The sequence below is a fragment of the Momordica charantia genome (assembly GCF_013281855.1).
Source record: "Momordica charantia cultivar OHB3-1 chromosome 7 unlocalized genomic scaffold, Mcharantia_2.0 BLBB01000007.1, whole genome shotgun sequence".
NCBI lineage: Eukaryota > Viridiplantae > Streptophyta > Magnoliopsida > Cucurbitales > Cucurbitaceae > Momordica > Momordica charantia.
In genome coordinates, this window is record NW_028275165.1 from 20,065,931 (window position 1) to 20,083,894 (window position 17,964).

General features: G+C 45.2%; 2 protein-coding genes, 1 non-coding gene and 1 pseudogene across 4 annotated transcripts; 1 reads left to right on the forward strand and 3 right to left on the reverse strand.

The window, feature by feature from the left end:
* Positions 1-7,916: 7,916 nt before the first annotated feature.
* Positions 7,917-9,848, reverse strand: LOC148210513 (putative pectinesterase/pectinesterase inhibitor 28; annotated as a pseudogene). The gene is made up of 2 exons (XR_015792117.1): positions 8,806-9,848; positions 7,917-8,742 (listed from the first exon to the last, which is right to left on the reverse strand). The product of XR_015792117.1 is annotated as a putative pectinesterase/pectinesterase inhibitor 28 (transcript).
* Positions 9,849-10,619: 771 nt separating this feature from the next.
* TRNAR-UCU (transfer RNA arginine (anticodon UCU)) lies at positions 10,620-10,691 on the forward strand. Its single transcript has one exon. It is a non-coding gene; the product is annotated as a tRNA-Arg (tRNA).
* A 568-nt stretch (positions 10,692-11,259) lies between these two features.
* LOC148210514 (putative pectinesterase/pectinesterase inhibitor 21) lies at positions 11,260-13,308 on the reverse strand. Its single transcript, XM_088126220.1, has 2 exons — positions 12,171-13,308; positions 11,260-12,090 (listed from the first exon to the last, which is right to left on the reverse strand). Exons 1-2 carry the CDS (start codon positions 13,156-13,158, stop codon positions 11,399-11,401), a joined length of 1,680 nt encoding a protein of 559 aa, XP_087982346.1. The 5' UTR covers positions 13,159-13,308; the 3' UTR covers positions 11,260-11,398.
* A 1,724-nt stretch (positions 13,309-15,032) lies between these two features.
* Positions 15,033-17,032, reverse strand: LOC111009627 (putative pectinesterase/pectinesterase inhibitor 28). The gene is made up of 2 exons (XM_022282766.2): positions 15,921-17,032; positions 15,033-15,840 (listed from the first exon to the last, which is right to left on the reverse strand). Exons 1-2 carry the CDS (start codon positions 16,906-16,908, stop codon positions 15,122-15,124), a joined length of 1,707 nt encoding a protein of 568 aa, XP_022138458.2. The 5' UTR covers positions 16,909-17,032; the 3' UTR covers positions 15,033-15,121.
* Between the last annotated feature and the right edge of the window lie 932 nt (positions 17,033-17,964).

The window sequence follows — 17,964 nt, forward strand, 5'->3', positions numbered from 1 at the left end:
CTCTCAGCTGAGAAGGGAGTTCCTCGCCCAGTTCTCTTCTCGGCACTATGACAAAAAGACAGCGACCCATCTCGCCACCATCAGGCAGAAGGAGGGTGAGACGCTGCGGGAGTATGTCACCAGATTCCAGGAGGAGCAGTTGAAGGTTGCACACTGCTCCGATGACTCGGCCATGTGCTATTTCCTCACCGGTCTAGCCGACGAAGCCCTCACGGTGAAACTTGGAGAGGAGGCCCCGACCACCTTCGCCGAGGTGCTCCAGAAGGCGAAGAAAGTCATCGATGAACAGGAGCTCCTCCGAACCAAAATCGGCCGACCTGAACGAAAGATCGGCCGGGGCAGAAGTGGAAAAGATGAAAGGGCAGATCCCAAGTCCAAGGACAAGGGATCCTTTTCCAGCGGCCGAGCTGAGTATCGAAGGGCGGAGAACGGACCTACCAGGAGCCGACCTTACGAGCGCTTCACCCCAACCACGATTCCAATTTCCGAGATCCTAACGAACATCGAGGATTCTGGAATGGAAAAATTACTCAAGCGTCCGGAGAAACTTCGGGGAGCCCCGGAGACGCGCAGCAAGGACAAGTATTGCCGCTTCCATCAGGAGCACGGCCACAACACGTCGGACTGCTGGGAATTGAAGCGCCAAATTAAGGATCTAATTCAAGACGGCTACTTCAAGAAGTTTGTGGGAAAGCCCAGGACCAGCTCAGCAGAGAAAAAGGAAGAGCAAAAGCGTTCAAGGACGCCACCCCGGCGCACCGACCGACCTGCGGTCATCAATACCATTTTTGGAGGGCCAAGCGGGGGTCAATCCGGACATAAAAGAAAGGAGTTAGCCCGTGCAGCCAGGCGCGAGGTGTGCATCATCAGGGAGCAGAGGCCGACCTGCCCAATCACCTTCGACGGTGCAGACTTGGAGGAGGTCCACCTGCCCCACAATGATGCCCTTGTGATTGCTCCCTTGATTGATCATGTGGTGGTCAGGAGAGTGCTGGTAGACGGGGGTGCAGCCGCTAACATCCTGTCCTTACCGACCTACCTCGCCTTGGGCTGGACGAGGTCGCAATTGAAGAGAAGCCCGACGCCGCTGGTTGGGTTCTCTGGAGAATCGGTCATCCCAGAGGGTTGCATCGACTTGCCGGTCACGCTGGGGCAAGACCAAACTCGGGTCACTCAAATGGCCGAGTTCGTGGTAGTTGACGATAGATCGGCCTATAACGCCATCTTTGGGAGACCCATCATCCACTCATTTCGGGCCATTCCCTCAACACTTCATCAAATTTTGAAGTATTCCACCCCCAATGGCGTGGGCACGGTCCGAGGAGAACAGACCGCTTCGAGGGAGTGCTATGCCGCCGCACTCGAAGGCTCATCGGTCTGCGCCCTCGAAACTCTCAGGGATGGGATGCCCGAGTTCGAGGCCGACCAGCCGAGGAAGGAGTTTGCCGCACCCACTGAGAAGCTCGAGCTTGTTCCTCTGCTTAGTCCCGAGAAGCAGGTAAGCATAGGAACCAAGCTGGGGGCCACCGACAGAGAGGAGCTAATCCACTTCCTCAGATCCAACTCGGACGTCTTTGCGTGGTCCCATGAGGACATGCCTGGCATTTGACCCGCGAATTATGACACATCGCCTCAGCATAGATCCATCATTCCGACCTGTGAAACAAAAAAGAAGACCTATAAACAAGGAGAGGAGTGATGTAATTGTTGAGGAAGTTAACAAACTTTTGAAAGCTGAATACATAAGAGAAATTTCGTATCCCGAGTGGCTCTCCAATGTTGTATTAGTTAAAAAATCTAACGGCAAGTGGAGAATGTGCGTAGATTTTACGAACTTAAATAAGGCATGTCCGAAAGATTGCTTCCCACTGCCGAGGATTGATCAGCTCGTGGACGCCACAGCCGGGCACGAACTGCTCACCTTCATGGACGCCTACTCTGGGTACAACCAAATCAAGATGCATGTCCCAGATGAAGGTCATACCGCTTTCATAACAGACCAAGGTCTGTACTGCTACAAGGTCATGCCCTTCGGGTTAAAGAACGCAGGAGCGACCTACCAGAGAATGGTGAACAAAATGTTCGCCAAGCAGATCGGTCGGAATATGGAAGTGTATGTGGACGACATGCTTGTCAAGAGCAAGCAGTCTAAGTCGCATCTCTCCGACCTGGCCGAAGCCTTCGAGGTTCTGAGGGCATATCAAATGAAGCTCAACCCTGCTAAGTGTGCCTTTGGAGTCTCCTCGGGAAAATTCCTTGGCTTCATGGTAAACAACCGGGGAATCGAGGCCAACCCCGAAAAGATTAAAGCCGTGATCGAGATGGAGGCACCTAAAACGCTGAAGCAGCTTCAGTGCCTCAATGGCAGGATTGCGGCCCTGAACCGGTTTGTTTCAAGGTCGACAGATAAGTGCCTCTCTTTCTTCAAGGTCTTACGAAAGAAAGGGCCGTTTGAATGGACAGCGGAGTGCGAGCAAGCGTTTCAGCAATTGAAGAGCTACCTCTGTTCGGCACCCTTGCTTGTCAAGCTCATGCCGGGGGACAAGCTCCAATTGTACCTAGCAGTGTCTGACAGTGCCGTCAGCTCGGCCCTAATCAGGCAAGAGGAAGCGCGGCAAAACCCGGTCTACTACACAAGCAAGGCTATGACCGAAGCCGAGACTAGATACCCTCAGATGGAGAAGTTGGCTCTCGCTTTGGTCACCTCGGCCCGACGACATAGACCATACTTCCAAGCCCATACGGTGGTGGTGCTAACTAACTTGCCCCTTAAAAGTATCTTCCACAAGCCGGAAGCTTCCGGACGCCTAATGAAGTGGGCAATAGAGCTAAGTGAGTACGACATCCAGTTCGAACCCAGAACTGCGTTGAAAGGACAAGCAGCGGCAGATTTCATAGCCGAGCTCACACCACCTTCCGATCTGAGCAAGTCCGACCTACCTTGGACAGTCTATGTCGACGGATCCTCCAATGAGAAGGGGTGCGGAGCCGGGGTCCTCTTGCTCGGACCAGGGGGTGAGCGATTTGAGTATGCCTTGCGGTTCAGCTTCCGGACTTCTAACAACGAGGCTGAGTATGAAGCATTTATTGTCGGCCTGCGAATCGCTCGAGCATTGGGGGCCTCTTGTGTTAAGGTCTTCAGTGACTCCCAGCTGGTTGTGAGCCAGATCAAGGACGAATACCAAGCCAAAGACACCCGAATGGAGAAGTATTTGGGCAAGGTCAGATCATACCTCGCCCAGTTTCGAACTTACGAGGTAAGCCGGATTCCGCGAGCAGAAAATTCTAATGCTGACGCCTTGGCCAAGTTAGCATCGGCGTACGAGACCGACCTCGCCAGGTCGGTCCCCGTCGAGATCCTAGATAATCCCTCGATCTTAGAGCCAGATCTGATGGAGATCGGCGCTCCAGAATCCTCATGGATGGACCCGATCACGGACTTCATTAGGGGCAACTCACCACAAGATCCCAAGGAGCGCAGAAAGTTGGCAAGGTGGGCAGCTCGGTTCGTGGTTCGAGATGGTGCATTGTACCGACGTGGCTTTTCCCTGCCTCTATTGAAATGTCTAACCCCTAAAGAGGGCCTGTACGTCCTCAGAGAGATCCACGAAGGAGTGTGCGGCAATCACTCAGGCGCCCGGTCGCTGTCAGCCAAAGTGATCCGGCAAGGATACTATTGGCCGACCCTCAGCCAAGACGCCAAGAAGTTCGTTAGAACTTGCGACAATTGCCAACGCTACGGGGCCATAATCCACCAACCTCCCGAGCTGCTCACCCCCATCTCGGCCCCGTGGCCATTCGCGCAGTGGGGGGTGGATATCATTGGCCCTTTCCCTTTGGGCAAGGGCCAGACCAAGTTCGCTGTGGTTGCTGTGGATTACTTCACCAAGTGGGCCGAGGCCGAGGCGCTCTCCCACATAACGGAATCCAGGGTCACGTCCTTCGTATGGACGAATATCATATGTCGCTTTGGTATACCGCAGGCCATAGTGACAGACAATGGGAAGCAGTTTGACAACGCCAAGTTTAAAGACTTTTGCAGCAAACTCGACATAAGTCATCTCAGCTCGTCCCCCGCACATCCGCAAGCAAATGGGCAGGTGGAGGCGGTCAACAAGATCATCAAGCGAGGCATCAAACTTAGACTGGACTCCAAGAAAGGCAGGTGGGCCGAGGAGCTACCAGAGGTTCTATGGTCGTACCGGACCACCCAACGAGAGTCGACGGGTGAGACCCCGTTCTCCCTGGCCTTCGGCTCCGAAGCTGTAGTCCCGGTTGAGATCGACATGCCATCTGACAGAGTAGAGCATTACGAGCCTACGACGAATGAGAATGGGCTGCTCCTCAACCTCGACTTGTTGGAAGAAAGAAGAGCAATGGCCCAGCTACGCCTGGCGGAATATCAGGGCAGAATGGCCAGACATTACAATGCCCGCGTTCGACCTCGGGCCTTTCAGGTCGGACATCTGGTCTTAAGGAGGGTCCAAACGCATGTGGGTGCCCTTGATCCGGCCTGGGAGGGCCCGTTCGAGGTCAAGGGCATAGTCCGACCTGGGACGTACATATTGGCCGATCTGAGAGGAGACGTCCTCGCGCACCCGTGGAACGGGGAGCACCTGAAGCGTTATTATCCTTGAAATGACAAAAGGATTTTCAATGCATCTGTAAAGACTGTTCCAAAAGAATTATGATCGGAATGAATGTGATGATTTAATTTCATGCTTCCGAGTTCGACAAGAAATTAAATGGGGGCCACGGACTCCCACGCGATCGCATTCCAGCAGTTGGTTTAAATTCAATTCTTCGAAGTCTAAGGGTACGAGGTGCGATGCCAAAACCACTGACGAACTTAAAATTCAAACCTTCAAGGCAAAGGGGGCGATGTGGAAAGTTCAAAATGATCAAGCCTCCGAACTTGGGGGTACGAGGAACGATATGAAGAATAGCTACGGACTTAGGATTTTAGCCTTTTTACCTTTTTAATTTAAGGGTGAAATGTTAAAAATCCAGAGTTGGTGCAATGTATTGAACATTAAGAGATTCAAACTCAAGCTTTCAAATTATTTTAATTAAAGGCGCGACCTCAAAAGTAAGAGGTGCGAGGTGACATTAGCTGCGGTTCAAAGAAAAGCAAAGAAAAGAGGTTGCCGACAACAAAGTAGAAGCAAATGGGAGTCTCTTTATTGAATGAAGAGCAGAGCCAAGGCTTATAGACCTTGCAGCTCTGCCCTGACACTTACAAAACCAAAGAAAAGGGAGGAAGAACAGCGAAAAGCCTCGTGAAGGGTGGTCGCCTAAGAGCCCGCTTGAGAAGCGCCCTCTTGAGTGGAGCCGACCTGGTCCTCTTCGGGATCGGAGTAGTCAGAGTCCAGATCTCTGACATACTGTTCCACCAACGCTTGGGGGCCAAGGGTGCCGCCAGGACCAGACGCCCACTTCTCGGCATACCTCCTTTTCAGACCGCTGAGATCGATCTGAAGGTCGGGCATGTCGGAAGCAATGCCCTTCATGAGGAACTTGAAGCCCGCGTCAGAAAAATCTTTGGCAAATCCATCGAAGTCAGGATGTTGCCTAAATGATTCCTCCAGTAGGACTCCATTGCTGAGGCGCTCCTTCGCCGTCTCCAGCTCGGCAGTCGCATGCTCCAGCTCCTTATCCTTCGCTTCAAGCGCTTGGAGCATGTCGTCCTTCTCTTTCAGGAGCTGGAACTTCTCCCTCTCCAGGCCCCTGGTAATAGCGTGGGCAGCTCGGAGTTGGGCCTTGCGCATGTCCTCTTCCTTCTTTAGCAGCTCAGCCTGGGACTCCACCTCGGCCTTCAAAGTCTCCACCTCAGAGCGAGCCTTCAGCAGCTCATCCTTCATGGTGGAGGAAGCAGCCTCCAAGGCAGCAGAGAACTCCTCTTTCTCCCTCGCTGCCAGAACTTCCCTCCCATCCAGCTCGGCCTTTACAGCCAGAGCCGATTGAATGGAAGCAATGAACGCCTGAGAAATGGTACAAGGAAAAAGTTAGATCGAACTACCTGTTGGGCGAAATCAAGCAAAAATGGGGCACTAGTCTTACCTCGGCGGCGTAGTCGATGGTCCTCTGCAGAACGGACCCAGGGTCGCTCACAAATTTGGACGCCCTCCTTAGGCAGCGGTCCAAACTTGCAGGTGAGATGCGGGACACCTGGTCCCTCACCCCGGAACTTGACGGCTCAATTCTGAACCGTGTCGTCACATCGGACGTCCCGCCCATCCTGGCCGCAGGATCGTCCACCCGATCTGCGAAACTTGCAGGCAAGACCCTGCAAGCTCCGACCTCCGAGGGGGACATCGCCTTCTTTTTCTTCCTTCTTCGCTTCAGAGGGGCTTCCTCCATCGCCTCCTCGCCCAAAGGCGGGGCGTCTACCGCCTCGGTCTGGGCGTCCACCGCCTCGGTCTGATCCCTAGGGCGCTTCTCCCTCGAGGGAACCCCAGAAGACTCCAGCTCGATCACCGGGGCTGGATCTTCCGAGGCAGGCCCTGCCACGGCAGGGGTGGCAGGTTTCGAACTCTGGGCGGCCTCAAGAGCATGGGCTCGGCCCTTAGACTTGCGCTTCACGCCGCTTGCAAATCCGCAAACCATGGCTGCAAAATAAAAACAGGGGTCAACACAAGGTTAGAGGAAAAAGGGGGGAGGCAAGCTCGGCATACCAAGTTCAAAGTTCGGCCTTGAGGATTCAATGGGACGCAGGGTTGTAATCTAGCAGCCCGGACTCAAGCAGCAGCTCGTCGGTCACCAGGGTTCCGACCTTCCTACCCCTCGGAAAGCGCTCCTTGTAGTATTTCAGCGTATCGAAGGAGGCTTGCGTAAGCTCGGGGACTGCTCGGATTGAAACTGCACGAAGACAAAATCCGAGTTAGACCTGAATGACAGAAGAAAATTACGAAAAGTAAGAACTACTCCGTACCTAGGTTCCCAAACCTAGTGGGGACGTCAAAGAAGGAACGACCTGACTCGTCCTTTGCGAGTCATTCCCCGGAAGCGTAGAACCACTTCCTCACCCATCCCTTGATGGAGGTCGGCCCCTTAACTATACCGCCTGCGCCTTTCCTTGCGCACATATAAAACCGACCAGGCTTCTTAGCTATCCTTTTCGCCTCGAAGCACGCGAAGAGCTGGTCTACGTCCAACAGCTCGGCCTCCTCACTATCCCGAGCTCGTAGCCAGAAGAGGATGGCCAAAGCGAAAATGACACCCCACCCATTGGGGGCCACTTGGAAAGAGTTAAAAACAAATCAAGATGCTTCGTGATGAAAACCAAGGTGTATTTGGATTTTTTTTTTTCAATTACTATTGTTGCTTTACATAATTACTTATGTACCATTATAAATTATGAGCTATTAAAATATATTGTTCTCTAATAGTTTAGAAAAAAAAAAAAAAAGAGCAGTTCAAGGAAACAGAGTGAAAATTTATTTCATAAATGTTTATTATTTTAAATATTTACAATAAAATTGTTAATTAATAATATATTATCTCTTTTAAAATATCTCGAAGAGCAATAAAATTGAGAGATTCAAAATATTTGATCACTGACGATTAACACCATGAGAAACACTGCAATATTTAGGAAAGTATCCAGCTACATATATTCATATAATATTAATAAGTAAACAAAACCCCCCCTTGCGGTTGGAAAATTAAAAAATAACCGTTGAAGAATTAGACTAAGTGCATTGTTAAGTTATTAAGAAAAATTTTGAAATAAAATAACAAATGTAATAAAATGAGGCCGATTTGAGAGAGATACCCAAGAAAAAAAATTAGATTACGTAAATATTTAAAACATTTTACCTTTGTGAAACCCACCCGGGACAATCGGGGAATTCACTGCTCATCAGGGAATTCGCTGATATCATGTTTGATTGTATTTTGTGCCAAGTACGAAAAGATAAATAATTAAATCAAATTAATTAAATGAATAATTGGAGTCAAAGACAAAGAAAAAAAATATACACAACCCAAGTAGATAAATCATTGAAAAACCACTAAATTTATTGTACTGGGGTGCGACTTCGTTCTAACATCATATTAGATGAGTAGGGAATTCCCTTGTCCTTGATCCAAGCATCGCCGTCGATGAAGGGTTTGGGGGTGAAAGCAAGGATTTGTTGTGGTGTGATCTCCTTAATACCGGCCCAACTAACTCTCTTGCTCTTGTCCGTCCCCGGTCCAGTGTTCTGAAACTCAACGTAGAACAATGTGTCGAGCCCAAAGGTGCCCATCCATGGCAACCATCCCTCGGGTTGGATGAGGTCGTCGATTTGAGACTGCATGATGATGGTGCGAGAATATGCCTTCCATGGCCTCCCCAAGTAGGCCTTGTTCACAGCTCTATATGGGTAGTAGGCTGGGTCGGACGTGAAGTGGCAGCTCTGGAACACTAGTGTGATTGGCTCACGCTCCTCGAGCCTGCCTTGGGCTGTCACGATGCACTGGCTTTCGGACCACGAGCTGGCAATTCTGGAACACGGCCGCGGCGTTTCCAAATACGAAGTCAATGGTGCCAGTGATGACACAATCGCGGTAGAACTGACGGTGGGCTTAGGTATACAGTGTATCTTGGTACCCGTCCATTCTACAGTTGTAGAAGATCGATCTGTCGGATTGGACTCACAGCGCCACGGCCTGGTGCTTAGTAGGCCCTGCAGTGTTCTCGAAACCCATGTCTCTCGCGAAGAAGTTGGTCTCTCGCGAAGAAGTTGGCCCCGATGGCAGCTACATTTCACGAATTCAAATTAGTTTATTCCAGATATAAAGGTATGGAAAAGAAGAACTTACCAAATGAGGCTGTCTTGAAAGTTTGAATACCGTCAACGTAGTTAAGGCTACCGGTGACGACGGTTTTGGTGGGGCCATCACCGTACATGGTGACGTGGGTCATAGCCTTCGTAATAACAACATGTTCCTTATAAATACCGGCCTTGACATGGATCACAAAGGTGACATTACTATTTTTGGGAATTTCAGCCAAAGCCTCGTTAATGGTCTTGTATTTCCCACTTCCGTCCTGTGCCACCACCACGTTGGGCTTAACTGCGGGTGGGATGTCATCCTCGCCCATGAGCCATCGGCCCAATGTGGGAAGCTAAAGATCACCCAAAGTTTTGGACAATTCGGTGACCATGGCTAGACCGTACTAGTCAGTTGCTGAGACGACTTCAAAAACTGTTTCATCTTCTCGCCCGCCTCACCCGTGGTGTTCTCGAACCCGTCCAAACAAGTGTCCTCGTACGTCATTGCACCACTAAGCCACACTTTCAAATCCTCGACGAACGCTTTGACTTCGCCCATTTGGAATGTGCCGATTCTGTCGAACGACTGTTTTATGTCGTCGATGGCGAACTCGAGGAGCTCGCGACAGTTTTGTAAGGCTTGGTTGGCTCGTGGATCTTTGGCCAGCTCTTTTAGAGTCGTTGAGTTTTGAATCGCTCCATTTACGTAATCCGTGGCGATTTTGAACGCTGACTTGACAAGCTCTTTTGGGTCCGTACTGGTGACTCCCTCCTTTGTAAGGCTTTGTGGGTTGGCAGATTGCTTTGATTGATTTTGTCGATGTCGTAATTTCACTGCCGGATGCTGTATCAGGAGCGGTGCTTTTAGAGTTGGTGACAGCATCGGCTGCCACCATCGCCACAAGGACTAGAGCAGAGACGCTCACGATTGCGATTTTCTTCTTTCCACCGTCGTCACCCGACATCTTGGACGGCGAATAAACAACTTATTGAAAGGGAAAATAAAGGAAAAAAAAGAAGTCTTTTTTTTCTTTTCTGAAACAGCAGAGCTCCCGGGGCTTCTTGGTATATAGAAGATTGGTTTGCCCCTTGGGCTCTGGTTTGAAGAGAGTGTGGAATTGAGATGAATTTATAGTGACGAAGAGAGGGGTAGAAATGGAAAATATTTTGAAGGGCAGTTATTTCTGTTGCCAAATGGGAAGTCCAACTTTTTTTTCTCAATTGAAATTTGTGGGATTCAAGGTTGGTGCCATTTTTGGGCGATTTCTTTCCTCGGCTTTAGGAACAAAAACGACCAAATTCGTTGGCCTTTTGATTAGTTAAACTTAACTAAAATAAAACTAACACAACTAAAATAAAAATTATTCAAATATTTTTATAAACTATCAAAATGTTACGAAAAACTAATTTCAATTCTATTTAAGGAAGGAAAAAAAACTTCGCTTATAACATATTGTTCTAATTTTCATCGCAACAATTTCTTTTTTTCTTTATAGAAAGATTTACAAATATATATTAAAATACTTTTATAAGGTTAACAATCATAAACGCTACGTCTTATGAATACAAATTTATTAAAATTTAGACATATTATAAATTATCTTCAAATTAAAATTAAAGGAAAAAATAGGTTACGTGTATTTCATTGGTCCGTCCCAAATAATTTTCGTATCAAGTTCAAGTCAGAAATATTATTTTTCCAAAAATCTTGTGTGAACAAATATTTTTAATTATATATCATTTAATTATTTTATTTTTATTTTATTTTTTACCTTCATGATATGCAATTTCCGGAATTCTCACACATTTTTTTAACGAATAAGAGAGGTAAAAATACGAAAAAAAAAATTGGAATGAAAAGCGTCCATTGTCTAACGGATAGGACAGAGGTCTTCTAAACCTTTGGTATAGGTTCAAATCCTATTGGACGCAATTTTTTTCCATATATTTTTTTAGTTTTAAATTTCTATATCATGTCAAGAAAGGTATTTTGAATATCTCTCTTCTATTTACTAAAATCACTGCCTCCAAATTTTTTATCTCAATTAATTTTTAAGTTGTATCTTTGCCCCTTTCCAATTGTGACCCTTCAACATTTTTTATTTTCTGCATCAACAAAAAAAAAAAGTTTTATTTTTACCTCTTTTCTTCTTTTATATTTGTATAAAGACTAAAATATCCCCATTTTAAAAAATATATATATATTTTACACTCATCACTCCCTTTCCGAACCCGTCTTCCCCTCATCCGGGTTGATAAAATTGAGAAAGGTTGTGTGCGGTGGATCTCAGATTAGGAGAAATCATTATAATTTCAAATTGTAAAGAGAGAATTGGGAAGCCGTTTGCGTGTTTTTTATTTTCTTTTAATTGAAAAAAAAAAGAAACAAAAACTAAAAAAGAATTGAAATCATGAGAAAGTATATGAGAAAGTTAAAGAAATTATACGGTATTGTTATTAGTGGGTCAGATTATTCTCAGTTATTTATCTTGTCGGTTGATTAATGATTGAAATTTATGGAGAGTATAACAATTTATACTTTTTCAAAAATATACACAATCCATAAATATTTAAAAATTGGTCGTAGCTCACCCGGTCTATAGGGTCTAAATTTATTGTACTGGAGTGCGCATTCATTCCTACATCATATTAGATGAGTAGGGAATTCCCTTGTCCTTGATCCAAGCATCACCGTCGATGAAGGGTTTGGGGGTGAAAGCAAGGATTTGCTGTGGTGTGATCTCTTTAATACCGGCCCACTCAACTCTCTTGCTCTTGTTCGCCCCCGGTCCGGTGTTCTGAAACTCAACGTAGAACAATGTGTCAAGCCCAAAGGTGCCCATCCATGGCAACCATCCCTCAGGTTGGATTAGGTCGTCGATTTTAGACTGCATGATGATGGTGCGGGAATATGCCTTCCATGGCCTCCCCAAGTAAGCCTTGTTCACAGCTCTATGTGGGTAGTAGGCTGGGTCGGACGTAAAGTGGCAGCTCTGGAATACAAGTGCGGTTGGCTCACGCTCCTCGAGCCGACCTTGAGCTGTCACGATGCACTGTTGGTTGTCCATTGGCTTTCGGACCACCAGCTGACAGTTCTGGAACACGGCCGCAGCGTTTCCGAATACGAAGTCAATAGTGCCAGTGATGACACAGTCGCGGTAGAACTGACGGTGGGCTTGGGTATACAGTGTATCTTGGTACCCGTCCATTCTGCAGTTGTAGAAGATCGATCTATCGGATTGGACACGCAGCGCCACGGCCTGATGCTTAGTAGGCCCTGCAGTGTTCTCGAAACCCATGTCTCTCGCGAAGAAGTTGGCCCCGATGGCAGCTGCATTTCACGAATCCAAATTAGTTTATTTCAATGGCCTTGAGCATATAGATATAAAGGTACAGAAAAGAACAACTTACCGAATGAGGCTGTCTTGAAAGTTTGAATACCGTCAACGTAGTTAAGGCTACCGGTGACGACGGTTTTGGTGGGACCATCTCCGTACATGGTGACGTGGGTCATAGCCTTCGTAATGACAACATGTTCCTTATAAATACCGGCCTTGACATGGATCACAAAGGTGACGTTACTATTTTTGGGAATTTCAGCCAAAGCCTCGTTAATGGTCTTGTATTTCCCACTTCCGTCCTGTGCCACCACCACGTTAGGCTTAACTGCGGGTGGCCCAGCCTGCAACAGCCGTCTATTGGTGTCACTGACCCATTCCGAGATACCGTCCTCACCCATGAGCCGTCGGCCCAATGTGGGAAGCTGAAGATCACCCAAAGTTTTGGACAATTCGGTGACCATGGCTAGACCATTACTGGTCAGTTGCTGAGACGACTTCAAAAACTGCTTCATCTTCTCGCCCGCCTCACCGGTGGTGTTCTCGAACCCGTCCAAACAAGTGTCCTCGTACGTCATTGCACCACTGAGCCACACTTTCAAATCCTCGACGAACGCTTTGACTTCGCCCATTTGGAATGTGCCGATTCTGTCGAACGACTGTTTGATGTCGTCGATGGCGAACTCGAGGAGCTCGCGGCAATTTTGTAAGGCTTGGTTGGCTCGTGGATCTTTGGCCAGCTCTTTCAGAGTCGTCGAGTTTTGAATCGCCCCGTTTACGTAATCCGTGGCGATTTTAAACGCCGACTTGAGCAACTCTTTTGGGTCTGTATTGGTTACTCCCTCCTTCGTAAGGCTTTCTTCGCAAATTTCTTTGTAATCAGTGGGTTGGCAGATTGCTTTGATTGATTTTGTCGAAGTTGTAATTTCACCGCCGGACGCTGTATCAGGAGCGGCGCTTTTAGAATTGGTGACAGCTACGGCCACCACCATCGCCACGAGGACCAGAGCGGAGACGCTGACGATTGCGATTTTCTTCTTTCCACCATCGTCGCCCGACATCTTGGACGGTGAATAAACAATTTATTGAAAGGAAAAAAAAAAAGAAAAAAAAATATTTTGGTGTTTAAACTTTTTTTTTCTTTTTTTTTTCTTTTCTGAAACAGCAGAGCTGCTGGGGCTTGTTGGTATAATATAGAAGATTGGTTTGCCCCTTAGGCTCTGGTTTGAAGAGAGTGTGGAATTGAGATGAATTTATAGTGACGAAGAGAGGGGTGAAAATGGAAAATTTTTTGTACGACAGTTATTTCTGTTGCCAAATGGGAAGCCCAACCTTTTTTTCTCTATTGAAGTTTGTAGGATTCAAGGTTGTTGCCATTTTTTGGCGATTTCTTTCCTTTCGGCCGTAGGAACTAAATTGGGTGATGAAATTTCTTTGCCCTTCTGTTTAGTTAAACCCAACTAAAATAAAACTCATTTAAATATTTTTATAAACTATCAAAATGTTACGAAAAACTAATTTCAATACAGAACAAAAAAAGAAAAAAAAAACTCGGCTTATAACATGTTCAAATTTTCATCACAATAATTACTTTTTTTCTTTATAGAAAGATTTGCAAATATATATTAAAATATTTTTATGAGGGTAACAATCACAACGGCTACGTCTTATGCACACATTTTTATTAAAGAAAAAATAGGTCACGTGTCTTTCATTGGCCATTTAAATTAGATTTAACAAAATTGCGTCCCAAATAAAATTAATTCACAAATTTATTTGATGGTGTTTGGCTCTAAATATACATTAGTGGAGCTCCAAAATCAAATATTTCAATAATTTTCGCATCAAAGTTCAACTTCAGAAATATTATTTTTCCAAAATTCTTGTGTGGACCACGAGAAATTCAAATATTTTCAATTATATATCATTTAACTATTTTACTTTTATTTTATGTTCAAATTTTTTACTTTCATGATTTTTCCCTCTTGTATTTACTAAAATTACTATCTCGGATTTTTTATCCCAATTAATTTTTAAGTTGCATTTTTGCCCTTTTCCAATTGATTTAAAAAAAAGGTTAAAATAGGTCTCTGTGGTTTATAGTGGTTCTTGTACTTTGAAAGCGTCTCTTTTAGTCCTTGTAGTTTGAAAAAATCAATGACGTGACAATTTGAATGAGATGAATACGTGGCTATGTGGGTCCTTCTAGCCGTCAAATAAGTTGGGTCGGGTCAATATCCATATTGGTTTGAGGGCTTTCCTTCAATCGGGTGGAATCTATGCGTATTAAAAGTTATCATTGGTTTTCGAAGTGATGAGTGGTTTAATTTCTTTGTTTTTTGTTTGCAAGCAGGAATTTATATATTCCACGTGTTTTAAAATTTAAAGTGCGTTTTTTTATTTTTTTGGGGTTATATATTAGATTTCCCTTTTAATTAAAAAGAAAAAAAAAACTAAACATAATTGAAATCATGAGAAATTAAGTTAAGTAGCCACGACCCCTTCCTCACATGCTCGCCTCTCTAGAAAGTGGGCCAATCCGTTCGCACTCCGATTGGCTCCGTGTAATTGGGCCAGAAAGATGGAAATGGGCCTCGATTTCAGGATGAGAGTGGTCCTTATTAGGCTGGATCTCCGAAGAATAGTTACGGCCTACTTGAGACGGTATTGTTGTAGCCTCACCCAGCCCAATATAAGAATCCAAACAAACGAAACTATATTAGAGTCAATTTATACATAAATTATCTCCAATAGGTATTGGTATTAGTGGGTCAGATTATTCTCAGATCTTTTTCTTCTCGGTAGATTAATGATTGAATTTTAATGGATAAGTATAACAATTTTAACTTTTTGTCAGACTTATGCTGAAAATTAATTGTATTTTGTGTCACTCTTGCAATTTGAGCAGAATTAAAGTTCGAGAGGAAACGAGACATAATTAAATCAAATTAATTGAATGAATAATTGGAGTCAAAGACAAAAAAGAATATACACAACCCAAGTAAATAAATCATTGAAAAAAAGTTATTGTACTGGAGTGCGGCTTCGTTCTAACATCATATTAGATGAGTAGGGAATTCCCTTGTCCTTGATCCAAGCATCGCCGTCGATGAAGGGTTTGGGGGTGAAAGCAAGGATTTGTTGTGGTGTGATCTCCTTGATACCGGCCCACTCAACTCTCTTGCTCTTGTCCGCCCCCGGACCGGTGTTCTGAAACTCAACATAGAACAATGTGTCAAGCCCAAAGGTGCCCATCCATGGCAACCATCCCTCAGGTTGGATGAGGTCGTCGATTTTAGACTGCATGATGATGGTGCGAGAATATGCCTTCCATGGCCTCCCCAAGTAGGCCTTGTTCACAGCTCTGTGTGGGTAATAGGCTGGGTCGGACGTGAAGTGGCAGCTTTGGAACACAAGCGCGGTTGGCTCACGCTCCTCGAGCCTGCCTTGGGCTGTCACGATGCACTGTTGGTTATCCATTGGCTTTCTAACCACGAGCTGGCAGTTCTGGAACACGGCCGCAGCGTTTCCGAATACGAAGTCAATGGTGCCAGTGATGACGCAGTCGCGGTAGAACTGACGGTGGGTTTGGGTATACAGCGTATCTTGGTACGCGTCCATTCTGCAGTTGTAGAAGATCGATCTGTCGGATTGGACTCGTAGCGCCACGGCTTGGTGCTTAGTAGGCCCTGCAGTGTTCTCGAAACCCATGTCTCTCGCGAAGAAATTGGCCCCGATGGCAGCTGCATTTCACGAATCCAAATTAGTTTATTCCAATGGCCTTGAGCATATAGATATAAAGGTACATAAAAGAAGAACTTACCGAATGAGGCTGTCTTGAAAGTTTGAATACCGTCAACGTAGTTAAGGCTACCGGTGACAACAGTTTTGGTGGGGCCATCACCGTACATGGTGACATGGGTCATATCCTTCCTAATGACAACATGTTCCTTATAGATACCGGCCTTGACATGGATCACAAAGGTGACATTACTATTTTTGGGAATTTCAGTCAAAGCCTCGTTAATGGTCTTGTATTTCCCACTTCCGTCCTGTGCCACCACCACGTTGGGCTTAACTGCGGGTGGCCCAGCCTGCAACAGTCGTCTATTGGTGTCACTGACCCATTCCGAGATACCGTCCTCACCCATGAGTCGTCGGCCCAATGTGGGAAGCTGAAGATCACCCAAAGTTTTGGACAATTCGGTGACCATGGCTAGGCCATTACTGGTCAGTTGCTGAGACGACTTCAAAAACTGCTTCATCTTCTCACCCGCCTCGCCGGTGGTGTTCTCGAACCCGTCCAAACAAGTGTCCTCGTACGTCATTGCACCACTTAGCCACACTTTCAAATCCTCGACGAACGCTTTGACTTCGCCCATTTGGAATGTGCCGATTCTATCGAACGACTGTTTTATGTCGTCGATGGCGAACTCGAGGAGCTCGTGGCAATTTTGTAAGGCTTGGTTGGCTCGTGGATCTTTGGCCAGCTCTTTTAGAGTCGTTGAGTTTTGAATCGCTCCATTTACGTAATCCGTGGCGATTTTGAACGCTGACTTGACAAGCTCTTTTGGGTCCGTACTGGTGACTCCCTCCTTTGTAAGGCTTTCTTCACAAATTTCTTTGTAATCAGTGGGTTGGCAGATTGCTTTGATTGATTTTGTCGATGTCGTAATTTCACTGCCGGATGCTGTATCAGGAGCGGTGCTTTTAGAGTTGGTGACAGCAACGGCTGCCACCATCGCCACAAGGACTAGAGCAGAGACGCTCACGATTGTGATTTTCTTCTTTCCACCGTCGTCACCCGACATCTTGGACGGCGAATAAACAACTTATTGAAAGGGAAAATAAAGGAAAAAAAAGAAGTCTTTTTTTTCTTTTCTGAAACAGCAGAGCTCCCGGGGCTTCTTGGTATATAGAAGATTGGTTTGCCCCTTGGGCTCTGGTTTGAAGAGAGTGTGGAATTGAGATGAATTTATAGTGACGAAAAGAGGGGTAGAAATGGAAAATATCTTGAAGGGCAGTTATTTCTGTTGCCAAATGGGAAGTCCAACTTTTTTTTCTCAATCGAAATTTGTAGGATTCAAGGTTGGTGCCATTTTTTTTTTTTTTTGGCGATTTCTTTCCTTGACTTGAGGAACTAAATTGACCGATCAGATTTCTTTGCCTTTTTGTTTAGTTAAACCCAACTAAAATAAAACTCATTTAAATATTCTTATAAACTATCGAGATGTGACGAAAAACAATTTAATGAAGGAATAAAAAGAACCTCGGCTTATAACATGTTCTTCAAATTTCCATCACAGTAATTATTTTTTTTCTTTATAGAAAGATTTACAAATATATATTAAAATATTTTTATTGGTGTAGAACATAAATTTGTGGACAATATAAATGACCACAAAAATTTCTTTATAGAAATTTCTAAAACCAACGTAAATTTCTTTATAGAAAGATTTACAAATATACATTTAAATATTCTTATAAAGACTCTATTGTAAATATCAATGAAAAACGATATTCAGGATGTTCTTCCAATGATAATATATATCATACTTCAAAAAAAAAATGATAGTATACACCAAAATCTCACTGAGTCTATTTAGTATCAATTAGTATCAAATAGCATAATCTACGAGAAACTTCTCCCATTCATGATGCCTGGGGTCAGATTCTTTCTAATTTTAAATTAAAATTTGAAATCAATTAATGATTTTTCTAGAATGTCTAAAGCAAATACGCTTAACATTCAAAATTTCTACAAAATTACAATGAAGAAAAGCATATACTTATTTTCTAACTTATCCATCATCAAGTATATGATATAGAATCCTCAAAAACTGAACAAACAAATAACAACCAAATAA